This window comes from Styela clava, chromosome 5 (genome assembly GCF_964204865.1).
Source record: "Styela clava chromosome 5, kaStyClav1.hap1.2, whole genome shotgun sequence".
In the NCBI taxonomy this organism is placed as follows: Eukaryota; Metazoa; Chordata; class Ascidiacea; order Stolidobranchia; family Styelidae; genus Styela; species Styela clava.
Window position 1 is genome coordinate 13,714,231 of NC_135254.1, and position 14,804 is coordinate 13,729,034.

Below are 14,804 nucleotides of genomic sequence, written 5' to 3' on the forward strand. Positions count from 1 at the left end.
AGAGTAATATAAAACTAAAATTAGTATGCATGCATAAAAAAAACAAATGAGCGTTCAAATCTGCAAATTTGACAAAGATGGAATATACAGTGTTGTTCAGATCTTGGCATTAAGCCCGAATTTAAATTATATTCAATGGAATACTTGTAGTACAACAATCATTCAGTGGGGTTAGTTCCTAAAGCCGGAGTTGATTTGTTTTTTTTAACTGTAACATTATTGCAACACTTAGAATTAGGTCTTCATCAAATAAATAAACTCTGATGTTATTTTCATATTTATAATAAGTCTTATTTGTTTTCACCATCCTAATATTTTATTATTATCAAAAAAAAAAGTACATAGCAGATGATTTAAGCCCAACAATCAATATCATTCAAATCTCTGCTGATGTTTGTTTCCAATCTCACGTAAAGGGCCTGTACAATGGGAGATAGCTGATTATAAATGAATAATTGTAATAATATAAATGAACAACCTCCCCTAAACAGATGCTAATGTCACCGACCTTCACTGCCTGAAAAGCTACATTTCCAATTTTTATTGAGTTATTTAATTCAGCTCTTCACTACTATCAAATCTGGCATCAGTATATCCACAAAATCTTACAATTCAAATAGGTTTCCTCATAATCACTCAGTTTTTGATACTTCCACTGAGCTCACTACCAGTAAAATACTTCAGTTTTACTTAGGCACCTGATTTTGAGTTTTCAAAAGTAATTATTAGAATGCTACTTCCTGAAACTGTATCGCTGACTCACTACTACAATCAAACCTGAGAAATCTAGTGTAGTAATCACAATAATACTTGTGAAATCCATCACAATCAAGTCTTTGCCAAAGATAAAACGTAATTCATCGATTGTCCATACCCATACCCAGTACAGTAGTGATTACTAGCAATATAGCTTGCCAACAGCATAATTCTATGAGAGTCCATAACAAAGGTAGCTATAATCATCAATTCGATTCAATTGAAACTATAGAAACAATAATTTCCAAAACTGGCAACTTTTGTTTATATATGGTTTATGAACTTAGTTACTGAGTAAAAGGGTTGCCAGTACTCTTACCCATAGGCCATAAATACACATATCTAATAAATCAAATTGAGCTAAACCAATTGAATAAAGCAAGGAATCTTTCAAGCGAGTTATACTGAATAAAAATATGAAAATTGATGAAAACAATTACACCCAACTTAAATAATCATCATGGACAAAAAAAACTTTCAAATGAAAATAACCAAAATAGATTTAGTTAATACACGACTTAATCCGTGTTTTGCAAAACTAAAAACTCATTGGTGTAAAAATTCACCTCAAAACTGACATATTGAGCATACTCAAGTTCTTACCTAAAACAAGGAAACACAGCGCAGCATAACATGGAACCATTGTCCCAAGAAGACGCAGATCGTAATTGCAGCATAATAATATACAGACAGTGATATATTACATAAAGTCAAACTAATATATCATAAAATACATCAAATTCATTTTTAAATATTAAATGTGTCTTCTAAGTATGAATCAAATTTGAACCATATCCATTTGAATTGATTTACAGAGTTGAGGTGCAATTGTTTTGAAATGATGAATGTATCTTGACACATAACATACAAATGGAATATCAATATTGTATAGTGATTTTAAAGTCATTTTCAAGTTGATATATAGAAGTATAATCATTATCAACATATTTTCTCTGAAGGATATTTTTCAATCATCTTTGATTCCAATTTTGTATAACTAAACTATATGTTGACACATCACCATACAAATTTAAACGCTTTCCAGACTATGAGGCTGGGAATATTGAATACCAGCAGCATGATAGACGATCTTCATTCTAATGATACTGACATGACCAATAGCCTACTGCTTACGATGCAACAATGCAAAACCATGGAAAAAAACTGTAAAAAACAGTATTTTAAACTAAATCAATATGAATTAGAGCCCTGATTCGATCTCACTAAGTAACTAACTAATATGTCATATTAAATCCACTTATACCTTTCAATAAAGTTATTTAACATCCTGTCGTACACTCTGTACCTATTATTACATAGCAGTACCCATATCAGATCACGAACCTGCGAAATATTGAAAATCACCATATTATCCAGTTAAGCTGTCTCGCAACCTGTAACATTATACTCGACTAACTGTGATCTATAGATAAATTCATTTTATCATGTTCAATCTAAACATGATCTTGCATTGAATCATACAACATTAAACAGAGGAAAACAAGAGTGAGTCAACGCTTTCCTGTGACAGTTCAGTGCTTTGAATACATAGTCACAAATATTTCTTTACTTCTTATAACCATGTATGATCAATGATATGCCTCATCAGAGGCCCATACATGGCCCCAGATAATAGATAATCATATTATTTACTGAATATTACTATTATGGTTGGCCAAATATTGGCTGTGATTTACAAGCATGTAATAACATTTGTGTCTATTTTCTTACGAAAGTTCCAATGATATTTAAAGGTACCCACCATCTTGCTACTTAGAAGACTATAATCTTACTGATTAACATGTTTCTATCTTTTTTCATTCTTTCAACTCTTCGCTTTCTATATTCCATAGCGTCAACTAACTATTTATCAAGGGTTGTGAAAATAACTTCTGTTTAAATGCTAATGCTATTGTAAAATATTGTTTAATTTAGAATGCATATATGTGCTTCATCAATGGTATTGTCATTCTGGAATTAATATAAGCTCAATTAGACTGAACACTAATGAACATGGTACTACGAAACTACCAATTTTCAATTACTGAAATTTCAGGCACCAAATCCATGTCATCTCCACTAACTCAGATTATCCTGTCTTTCTAACAGATAGTTGTGTCTATCATTTCAATGTGTGACATTGCACAGCCACACACCATCATTTCCTATTCACTAGATTAATACACCTATGCATGAAGTTTTTGATTTTCAATGAAATTCATAGGCAGGTAGGTATGGAGTAACACAATGGAATGACGAACTACATTAACACTGTTGTAAATAGGAAAAGAACTTACTATGAAATAGTTGTTAATTTCAGTTGGGTATCAGATTGTGATTAACTGATTACATGAGGTGTTTTGAATTATATGTTGATGGAAGTAAATTTACGAGTTCTTTCACAGGCAAGTAATATTTTACTATTATACTTAAAACAATAATAAGGAAGTTATGAATTGTTAGGTATAGGTACAAGCATACGCAAGCAATCACATGCATAAAAAAGACCTGACGTAAATTGAACCTGACTGACGTAAGTTTACTAATGATAACAGTATTACAGCAAAACATGGGATTTTATTTATGTAAGTCACATGAATGACAGGTATGAAAGACTCAATTAACATAAGTATGATGTAATGAATACATCATAAAAGTAAAATGAGTTATGGAAAACTATGAGTTAAGGAAATGTCCCAGAAACAAATGAACTCTAATTTACATATTTATAAAACCATAAATAAGATAAGACACTCATAATATAAAATTATCTTAGAAAAAGATAGGCATAACAACGGTTGCAACTAAATGTCCCTTAAAAATTGAACGGAACTTTGACGCCAATCAATAGTGAATATGTAATTCTTTTAAAATACCTTTCCTAAATTCATTTCTAACAGTAGAATTTTATAACAATGATAATACACAGAGAAAAAGGCATGGGAATATTCAAAATTAAAATCGAAATTTGTCACAAACGTAATATGATGTTAAAAAATAATTTTAATTACTGTAAAATCCATACATACCCATTGATATTTTTTACACAGTGAATTCAAACAAATATCCTCATATCCACACAGCAAAATTAAACCAATATTTTACTACACCACTTAATTTTTCACTGATATTAATCTAACTGGCTAAAACTTCGTTTTGAAAGTATTCAATTAAAGCTTCACGACTGTGGTAATTTAATCTAAATGAACATTACATGAATGACGACTAAATGGAAAATATTGATCAATCAACAAAATCTGTGACTTCATCCAACAAATTATAGATCGCTGGAAATTTAGTTTACAGTCCGACACGACGCGGTTTCGAAATACATGCCCGAGTTAAAATGGCCGTATATAACCCTGTATGGAAATTATTCATTCCTTTTCAATTGTACAACCATAGTTGGAAGATATACATCGCCATAACAAAATGAGAAAGTTATACATCCCTAGGAAATGGCCGAAAATACATCGTGAATAAATCATGCTTGAAACAGTCCTTTTCGAAGTTTTGCCTGGGTTTTATTAACGTCTATAATCGCAAAAAACAAAAACTCAGCCTTTTTTCTTGTGAATAAATTTTACATCGGGATTAACCATACTTAGACAAAGATATTCACAGATTTTTTCATGCCTCATGATTGATAATTTAACTTATTAAGCAAGGGAACAAGGTATATATATATATGTATCACTGTTTTGACAGAAGCCACCAATGTGCGTTACCATACACGCGCTATGAAAGGCGGGTCAAGACTTAGTTTTTCCTCGGTGGTGACGGCATAACAGAGTCCAGTAGGAATAATATATATATAGTATAAAACTTGTCAAACTTCATTTTACAGGATGTTAATTTTTTATTTTTTTTTTGTAAAAACACAAACGTTTCTAGACTTACGTCATGTCCAGATAGGGTCTGTTCTCTTTTCCCGGCATCATCACGGGTTTATTGCCTCTTGGTCTTCGAATAGCAGGCGTGATCTTCTTTTGCAGAAAACTCTAAAAAAAAAAAAAATCAATCAATCATTCAGAGAAAGATCGTGTTTGAAATCAATCCGAGCGGTCGTAGTAGACTGTTCGGATATTTAAAAGAAGAAAATGTAGATTGAATATTAATAGCACATTACACGCGCGCCGGGTTTTGCCCGATATTTCTTCAAAATTTAAATACCGAAAGTGCAAGTTTTAACCAAGTCAATTCAAGCAAAAAGTGGCGCGTCGGGTTCACAGAAACGCGTCTTGACATCAGAACTGACATTTACCCAAAACGACCAGACAAAATTTTGAATTAAATACAGTGCCATAAAAAAAAACAATATTGGCCGACTGAATATTGTAATTGAGTCGTGTTCTGTATTCAATTAAAGCGTTAAAAAGAACACGTGACAATCGGTCGCCGAGCAATTCCGAGGCCCGATCACGAAGGGTAATCGAGAGAAATGCTCGCGCAATGACCACTGTACCCTTTCAGGGGATAGATTTTGGGGAGAGAGTAATAAAAACTGGTCCTGTTGATTTTACTCTGATAAAATATTTTAAAAAACCGCTGGAATCAAACGAAAAGTTGCGAACAAGATAGGCTTTACCACAGGGTTTCGATAAAGAGAGTCGACACTTCACCCAAAGAATATATAATATATACTGGACTGATCGCTGCTGATATCACAAAGAGCAAGGATACGCCTATAATAATACCGCTGATGTTTTTTTAACAGTAATCATGGTATATACGAGGGGAGATTAATTTAAGGGGAGTTTGTCCCACGCGTGACAGATACTATTTCCTGAGATAGCTTCTTAAGTTCAAAACAACTTCAATCGGAGCAAACATACAGGGCGTTGATTACTAATCACACTAGTGAGGCCAATAGAACGAGCCTCCAAACAAAATAAAAAATTTCAGTAAAAGTAAAATGCATTACCAGGTAAACTCAATCAGAAGACAGGAGAAACATAAAAACAATACGGCGATTGCTACGATAGGCTCGTAGGAAAGGCGTATGAACATGTCGAAGTAAGAAATCAGCTGTATATATGGGATAATGTATCTAATGCTAAATATAATAAATATGCGCACTATGTAACACGAAAGACAGAAGACGCTGGCAGATCTTATAGCGTTGAAAACATCCTGGAGTATCCTTGTATACTATATACACATTATATCTAGCACTCATTGCACTCTGCGTGCAACATAATTAATTCTACACAAATTGCCAAGTTCGTTTACTAAACCTTATCACTTCTGCAGCGCATTTGCACAAAGACAAACTCAATAAAAGACAACGTTGTAGCCATATTAGCATTGCAATAAATTGGCAAGGTTATAAAGCTATCAACTGCTACGACAAGTCCCTTTTTGTTATAAATCACGAATTAATTATAAAGCAAAGAAAGCGAAAATGACGGCGCGATCGTAAATAAATAGGATAATTATAAACTTACAGTCAAATCCTATCTTTGATAGCATATTTAAAAGGTGCTCTGCCACAGATCAACTGACTGATGAGACGATATAAAACACTATTTTTTGCGCCATGCAAACCATTCTAATACCTAAGACAACTAAGATTTCAGCAATGAACATCAAAAAATTTTCTTTGAATAATTTTTGAGGACAATTATACTTTTTCGCGCTGTCAGGCATTTGCATTGAGAAAAATTTGAAACTTGAAAATTATACGTTTTTTCAATAATAGTTGAAATACAACGAAGCAGACTCTCAACCTAAAAAGTAATACGTTCTACTTAATTTTTCTTCCAGCCCACGGCAGCTTCACCACAACACATATCTTTTGATCGGTAATTGACACTCAAGCGCATACTTAATGCATACAATTCGTCATAATGCAGTCACATCCTCCCATAAAATCACCGTTATAATGCAATCCAAGCGTAGATTAATAAAAATCAAGCTGTCATACGCAAAATATCGTGCGTTAAAGACAAAGTAACAACAAGTAAACCTATTTCACCTGCTCAAGCGAATGCTGCACCATTTCGATTGTTGTCGTCTTCAAAAAACAGTAGAGAAACAATATAACAGCACAAACGAGACGAGGTTTCCTAGTTGCTTGTGCGTCGAACTCAAAAACTAAACGATGCGAGAACGATTGGAAACTTTCAATCTTAACGACCAATTTTCAGGTATTTTATTTAAAAAAAGAATTCCATTTTTTCCTCACATTACGGTCTATCACGACGCGTCAAACGGTGGTATTCCATTTCATTCTTGGACTAACATTGCCTAGTAGTCGCACGCCGGTTCACCAGAATCAAGGGCGGTTAAGATATTGATTACAGTGTGCCCATAGTGAAAATAGTGATCATATTTGGGGAACACTGATGCTATGAAACTTTCTATTATTATCCGAATGTCAATTACGCCCTGCAATGCCAAAGTGACGCAGTATTACAGGAAAAATCAATTGAAAATAGATAATTGCTTGATTCAATGAAAACAAAGGTTGAATTTCGAAATTCCGATTAAATACTTATAAATAACGTTTTTCGTACGATCGAGTTCGTTTTTAACAAAATGACAATCGTTACGAAACATCCAGCGATCGGCTCCGAATTCAAAGAAATAAACCAACCATCACACACAAAAGAGGGTTAATTACTGAATTTTATTGGCAGTATCAACAAAGAACTAAAAATAAAACACACGTATACCTGTAATGCATATTTTGTTTCGATACCGAGATTCTACCCGGTAAAGTTAACACCAAACCATAGCGCACCTGTCAAATTACTTAATGTGGTACTCGGTATAGTTCACAATGGGTTTAAAATGTTAAGTACTGCACTAAAACGCAGCTGTGAAGTTATTGGCTCATTGCCTTGGTAAGAATATTAAAAAAGGAGTAAAAATGTACCAGAAGCAACATTTTGGAGATTTTAAATTAGATTTTAAATTGATAGAATCGTATGGTATCCAAATGTAATCGTGGATACAAAATTTCATTCATTCTCTTTTTAGTGATTGATTGTGTGGCTGCAGAATCATAAAGTTTTCCGGGAGATAATCATAATTTAGATTGATTTTTTTTATAAACAGTTGTATAATTATGCCATAATGAGGATAAATTCAGGCTTGTCCACTTTAGGAAAATTCAGTATGCTAATACCATACTTTACTTAATTTCAGACATTCAAGAAGCAGAATTACAAGTCCACTGGGATTCAGAAATTAATTTTAATAAATGTTGTAGCCCAAATGTCAAATGAGCAACTAATCATCTCTTTCTGGTCATTGCTGACCACCCGTGGCACTTTTTACAAATCGACGCCATTGGTCGCGGTTCTGCGACATTTGTCCTGGTAGGACATAAAGCTGCATCCAGCTCCGTCAACAGCAGGACGGAGGCAGATACGGGCGGCAAACAACCTCACAGTGGTTGAATTTGACGACTTGTTTCACGTGTTCAGGCGGATGACCGTAAAACGGCGGCTGATCACGACCCTCTCGGAAGGTAGCGAAGGTATAGTTACATTTTAAGTAGTTTGTGCAACTGATCTTAGCTACAATTTTACTGATTCTCGCTGTTGACAGAAATCTCTGCCGAGAACTCTGCCTCTTAACACCCTACTTGGCCCAGAAGGTTGTTGACATTTCTCTTCCAGTTACTTCCGTATTCCTGAAACCAGTCTAAAAAAGTACCATCACATCAAACAATTTATCTCACCTGTGTTTAAGTCCTAAATATTCTTGTATTTATGTCCTCTATAAAGGCTCTGAATCCGTATTCTACATTTGAATCAATTTCCTTACCAACCATTTTACACTATAGGCACGTTCCCAATAAGGGGTTGATAATTATCTCAAAATCTCAATAGACAATTTGTGCCCACTGGAATGCTTTTGGCACAAAGTCACATTCTATAGAAGAACAAGTTTGCTGCTTGAAAAACTTGAAAAGGCTAAACAACAAAATCGATTAGACCCTTAGACCAGGAAACGAACCATGGCTCAACTAATGGAAATAACTTTGGGGTCACGGTAATGCGTGACCTCTAGACTTGAACCATATCTATCATGGATCGACGGTAAATCGGGAATTGGAGCATGCTTTCCTTGCTTGATTGAGTGTAACAAACCCGTATTGAGATAATCCATCTAACTCAATAACGACACGACACGGTCGATTGAAAAGCATAACAAGCGACGGAAAAGCAAGGCTCGAGCAGTACTTGAAATTTTATCAATTCCAAGTTACGTCCTAACTTATTGTAACGATAGTAGGTCCTTAAAGTTGAGGGCGAAATCATAAAGAATCATCACAGACTTTTCGTCTGCAAAAAGACCATAAAAGTTACACTCCATAACCCTCAGAAGTGGTGAAGCAAAACAATAAAATCATGGAAAGAGTCGGATGGTAAAAAATTAAAATTCCCACGATGAGAGAAAACAATTGACATTGCACGCTGCGGTTGCGTCCCGCAAAAAGAGCAATATAAACCTCGTTTGGGTAACACAAAAGTACAATGAAATAACCCAAAACAAAGAGGTGTAGCGTGGGTGGGGCCGATTAACTTCGAAGCGTCGACAAAAAGGCAAAAATGCCCAAGATACCTCGATCATGGTGCAGTCTTCACGTGAACACTGGAGGTCGCCAGAGTGCAAATCAGCCTTGCTATGATTTGTATGATTATTACAGATATTGGTTCGATCAATGTTGAAGGCGTACGGTAAGTAAATGACGGCAGCGGGCAACATAGGCGAATTTATACAAAACAAGTAGTATCTTATAACCACCCACCAGAAATAGACCCAGTCGTAATGGCGTATGTTTGATTACTGATTTACTTAGAAAGTCGAAGAGAGAAGTCAGTAACCATCCAACAATCGTTCGTTAGTTAATCACCCATAGTATTATAATAATTCTTGGTGGTCAACAAAGCATATATATGTACGACCAAGTCTTCAGATGCCTTACCTTCAAGGAATGGTTCCTTTTCACTTCAACGTACGGGTATCTGTTGGGATGTATGAATCCCGAGTCAGAATTCGCTCGAGGTAGAGACCGGTTTTTACGCATACCGTACCGGTCTTGCCTGCTGACCATGAGTCCATCAGATCGACTGAATCTGTCATCAAAAGATGATGGCGAATTGGATGGACTTCCATCCGGAATAACAGGAAGCACCGACGTCCGGTTGAAACGACTTGGGTGTAAATTCATTCTACGAAATCTAGCACCAATCTCCATCATGCCGTCTTCAGCTTCGAAGCTCTTTCGTCGTCCACCAAGCATCGATCCGGGACCGTAAGCCACAGAAGACGCCATTTTTACTAAGATTGCGGTTTTGCTTGCGCTGTTGTCAATTATGACGCCATTTTTTATTGATTTAACAACCGACAATGAATTTATATTTAAATAAAGGTAGTACTACTACCTGTAGAAAACGTAATTGTAATTAATTAGATAACATAGGAAGCAACTTGGTCTGCATTTCCCTAATGGTTAAAATTTGCGCACAACAATATTATGATAAGAAAACTAACTTTCTTCAATCACAAAATCTGCCTTATAAAATCCAAGAGACAATTATGCATTATATAGGATTCCAGGCATTTTCTAAAAAATAGACGCGCTACGTTCAAACATCGTGTTTGAATACGCCGATAACATTGCATAACGTTAGGTCGGTTAGATTTAGAACACTATTTGAATAGCCGTGGCCGAGAATATAATAATTTGATTGATTCTCATCATTTTTGAAACACTCGTAATTTGAATAGAATACCTTTGATGTATACGACTGAAGAATACACAACATGCACTCAAAATAGTTTGGGATACTAATACATTATGGAATTTTCGCATTCCTGGTCTGATCATAAAATCTAATCAGCCATATGAAACATATCTCCCATCTCGCTCGTAATTACTTACTAATTGCAACAACATTCAAAGCTACACGGCAATTTCTATGCTTACAAGTATAAACCAGTAACTCATCTATAAGACTGAGCGACGGCATATGACTAACAAAACGAAGTCGTGCTGATATTCAACTGAAATTGAAAACATGACTCTTTTACTAACATCCTAAAACGCAAATGTAACCAAAATAAATTCGATTTCTCATAATTTCATAACTTTAACAATTGCATATTGCCAGCGGAAGAATAGTCTATATTTAACAAATTTACGTGTTGAAATAGGCCAAGCTTGAATTCAGGAATGTATATTTTATGTGATTTGCTTTAAATTTATTTACCAATGTAATTTTTTATAACAGCTGACATAAGCCTGGTCGGGTCGGAACTGCAAACATGTGGTGAAATTACTTCTAGTTCAGCCAAGGGACGCCATGATACTATATCAGAAACTTACTTCCGACAGGAGCGACCCAACTTAAAAGACCACAAAACGTTCACGTAGCCTTTTCAATACTACTTACTTTTGTTCCACTGAATGCCTAAAACTGTGCAAAATATCCAAAATCTGAATCTGAGTAAAATTTCTAATGATCCAGCCAACATGAAAACAAAATTGATCATGTTCTGTTGGCTTGTAAGTAACAGATCCAGGTATATCGCAAATGTATATACCGTTATTGATCAACCTAACTTATGGGGCAAATTTGTTCTAATCTCATCTTACGTGATTACTTAACGACAAATTAAGTGCTATGCGTAACACTTGGTATTTGCGAGAGCCTGACGTCGGCCTGCGTATTTTATTCACATTTTCTGGCAAACAATGCATTTTTCTCGGTGGTTTCACGCTGCTCTTCATTTTGAACAAGTTCAGGCGACCTTGCTCTGAGCAGACATTTATACATCGTACAATTATTGTGTAAAACCACCTTTATATTCCTGGTTTGTGGTCCTTATAGTATTCAGTTTTTCTCTATACAGAGTGCCGGCTAACAATCGGTTGTATGCGACTGAATGAGTATTTTTTCAATGGGGTAGGTATGAATGAATATTACACCAGGCCTGTAAGTGCAGATCACCAATTGTACAAATTTGATGTTTTCATGAGTTATACACAAATGAGATGACGAATTTCCGTGTTGCGTTGACAGCGAGAACCGAGTACTGCTTGGAACAACGTAAACCGTAACATTGCGCCATGTCAGCGACACGTACGCAACGCAATGACTTTCGTCATCTAATAATTGCACGTGAAAGTGAAGTAGTTGAAAAATGTAGGCGAAATGCATGAATCAAAATTAAACGGCCTAAAGAGCTGCGTTGGGGCACTATAGACACGTTAATTTACATCTCGACAGAGAGCAGGACAAATATATGAATATTCTTTGAAACCCATCCGATCATTGAAAAAATGGTTGAAAAATTAGCTGTGCAGATTTTCAAAAATCAACATCTATTTGTCGGGAGGAGTTGCGGAACTATCATTATCATTACAGAAAAACATGGTAGAGCGCCATTGTTTAGTCCAATCCCGTTTTTTTACATCGCTAAAGCAAGACTTTGTGTTGAATACGTCGGTGACGCCTGTGGTTAAAGTGACAAATTTTAGAATGATTCCTTTTCGACTCACCTACCATTCATAACTTAGACAAATATTTGCACTGGACGAAAATATTGAATATTAGAGATTCTCTGAGTCGGAATAATACTTCTGCACTTGAATTTAGCAAAAAGGAAAACCAGGAATTACATTACAAATATTTAATCAAATGAGACTTCAAACGGATCGTCCATTTAATTTTATTGACATAAAATTTTGTCGTCGCGGGGTGAATTTATATACACATCCCCATGTATTCAATTTATACTTATTTTAGAACGACACAATGCAATTACTAATCAAACAGGGCAGCTATTATGACGACGCAAATGACACAAACAATGAAGAAAACCATTACAATGTATGGTATGACACCTCATACGCGATTTAACATCTACCCTACATCAAAATGTAACAGCGTTTTTGTTTTGGAAACTCTCATCGAAGTAACAATTGTGAAAGAAACACTTTAGTGCCATTATAGTCAGAATATCTATTATCCCATATTCTCATCCGCCCTTCAAAATATAAAAACACTCTTAATCACACGTCACATAACAAAGAAAACTTCGATAAATGGGGATTCAGTTCACACTCGTTAACCGGCCGCCTTGCCATAATACACATTAAACGATAATGACGACATGGAAGGATCTTGGATTTACGTACAAACATGCATCTTCCAACCATTATTTTGACACTCATTGGCTCACGGAGTGAACAAGCTTGTAACACCCGTGACAAGATTTTGTAGGGACGTGCATTGAACTATCGACTCAAAAAGAAAAAGTACCTTTCAGCAATAAAAAAAGCGTTTTCGCAGACGATTTTAATTCAATTCCATTATTCTTGTTGTTTATGGTGTGATTAACAACCAGGTATTAATCATACCAGATCACACATAACTAATATATGGCTCACATTTGAATTAAGTTGCTACTTTCTAACAAGACAGGTTTCCTGTAATATATTGTATTACACTAAAAAGTTGATTTTCAATGGCTATATACCTCAGACATAATTATAACTCAGTTTACCGCCTATTCGACAGACGACAATATACAATCGAAGTTGAACGAAATTTTTTGGTTTGATTTAATCCTAAAGAAGTACTGGTAAACTGCCAAACTTCGCTTCATCTCTACATCAAAAAATCATTTCTTGGTCCATTTTAAAAAAGGAAATACCTTAACTATCACTATACCCGAGGCTAACATTAATAATCTTTAAGGTGCTTTGCATATGCGCTATTAACTTCATTCGAACAGCCTATCAAGAATGTTATACAAGGAAGTATATATGAAATCATAATTCTCCGTTCCTACATACTATTCCGTCCATAAAAAGAAATCATAACTTTCAAAATATCTGAATTTAGGCTTTAAGTTGATGGCAAATAGTTGACCCGCTTGTCGACAAGTCATATAAAATCGAGCAGAAGGATTCATCAAATATAATTTCCTGTTTAAATGTCAGACGCAGACCAATAATATCATCACAATATCGCATCGTACAAATGCGCAGCGCAATTCAATAAAAAGCAGCCATTTCCAATTTCATGAATATGCTATATATGTTATATACATATGCAATCATTACAATCATTACCACAAAAAGATTAAACCAAAATTTTTTTGACTTGATAAAATCGGCGAAGTTTTCCAATATATCAATTTAATGATATAGAACTAACTAAACAGCTAAATTAATACAATTTTAAAAGAATAAATTCTCTGTTCGCCTTGTCTTGTATAACAACTACAGCTTTAAAAACCATAGGACGCCAACAAAGCCGACCGACGAACATCGCCAATTTAATGTTATGCTTTCCCATCGACAGGATAAGTGGGAATAATCAAAACAAAGAAAAGGCGAGATATATATGAAGTAGGCTTAACTTATGAATTGTGAGGACCAACGCGAACAATTGTTTAAGTATAGGTGTGGATATTTCTAACATCTACCTTCCCCCGACGAAAGTGCCGTGATTTTTAGAATGGGGTCGTCACGAAAGGATACCTAGCCCATATGTCGTTTCAATACCACTTAAATGGTCATCAAGTGCGATTTATCAATGATTTGAGCTTGCAGAATGAATGGACTGTATATTTACGTTCATACAAGCTATAAAAATTATCTGTGCTCGCTTGAGTTGCTCGAGTATTAATAAAGTAATATTGTTTTGCAGTGAAAATTTATGTCAACAACGAAACCTGAATGGTTCTCACAAGTACGCCCTAATTTTGCATATACAGAAAATCTTGCTCGAAAATGCCGTGATATTGGTTATTCCCAGTTACTTTTCTCATTATAGTATTCGTCTATCTCTGCATCAAAGGTTGCGTCTGCAAACGAGATCACAAAACTTTCAAACTCCGACTCAATAGGGAAACATCTAATATGAGTTAACACATACGGATTGAAAGCTGGGAAAGCGAATTCATGATTGCGTAGCAAATTAACTTGTATTTATCAATGACTCGAGTTTGTTCGAATATATTACGGTGATTAACGGTCGTGTCTGATGATTATGAATTGACGGAAATAACTCATGCAA

At 35.0% G+C, this 14,804-nt stretch overlaps 1 protein-coding gene across 10 annotated transcripts in view; it reads right to left on the minus strand.

Annotated features, from left to right (window-relative positions):
- LOC120344922 (uncharacterized) overlaps positions 1–14,804 on the minus strand; it is a 78,018-nt gene that overhangs the window by 14,228 nt on the left and 48,986 nt on the right. For 7 of the 10 annotated variants that reach the window (XM_039414252.2, XM_078112936.1, XM_039414250.2 and 4 more), the window contains one exon: positions 4,657–4,757. In XM_039414252.2, the coding sequence (XP_039270186.2) occupies positions 4,657–4,757 (101 nt within the window). Of the gene's footprint in view, positions 1–1,359; positions 1,470–4,656; positions 4,758–6,203; positions 6,223–9,697; positions 10,160–14,804 lie in introns of those variants that run through there. The other 3 variants (XM_039414253.2, XM_078112938.1, XM_078112937.1) reach the window with 3 other exon arrangements.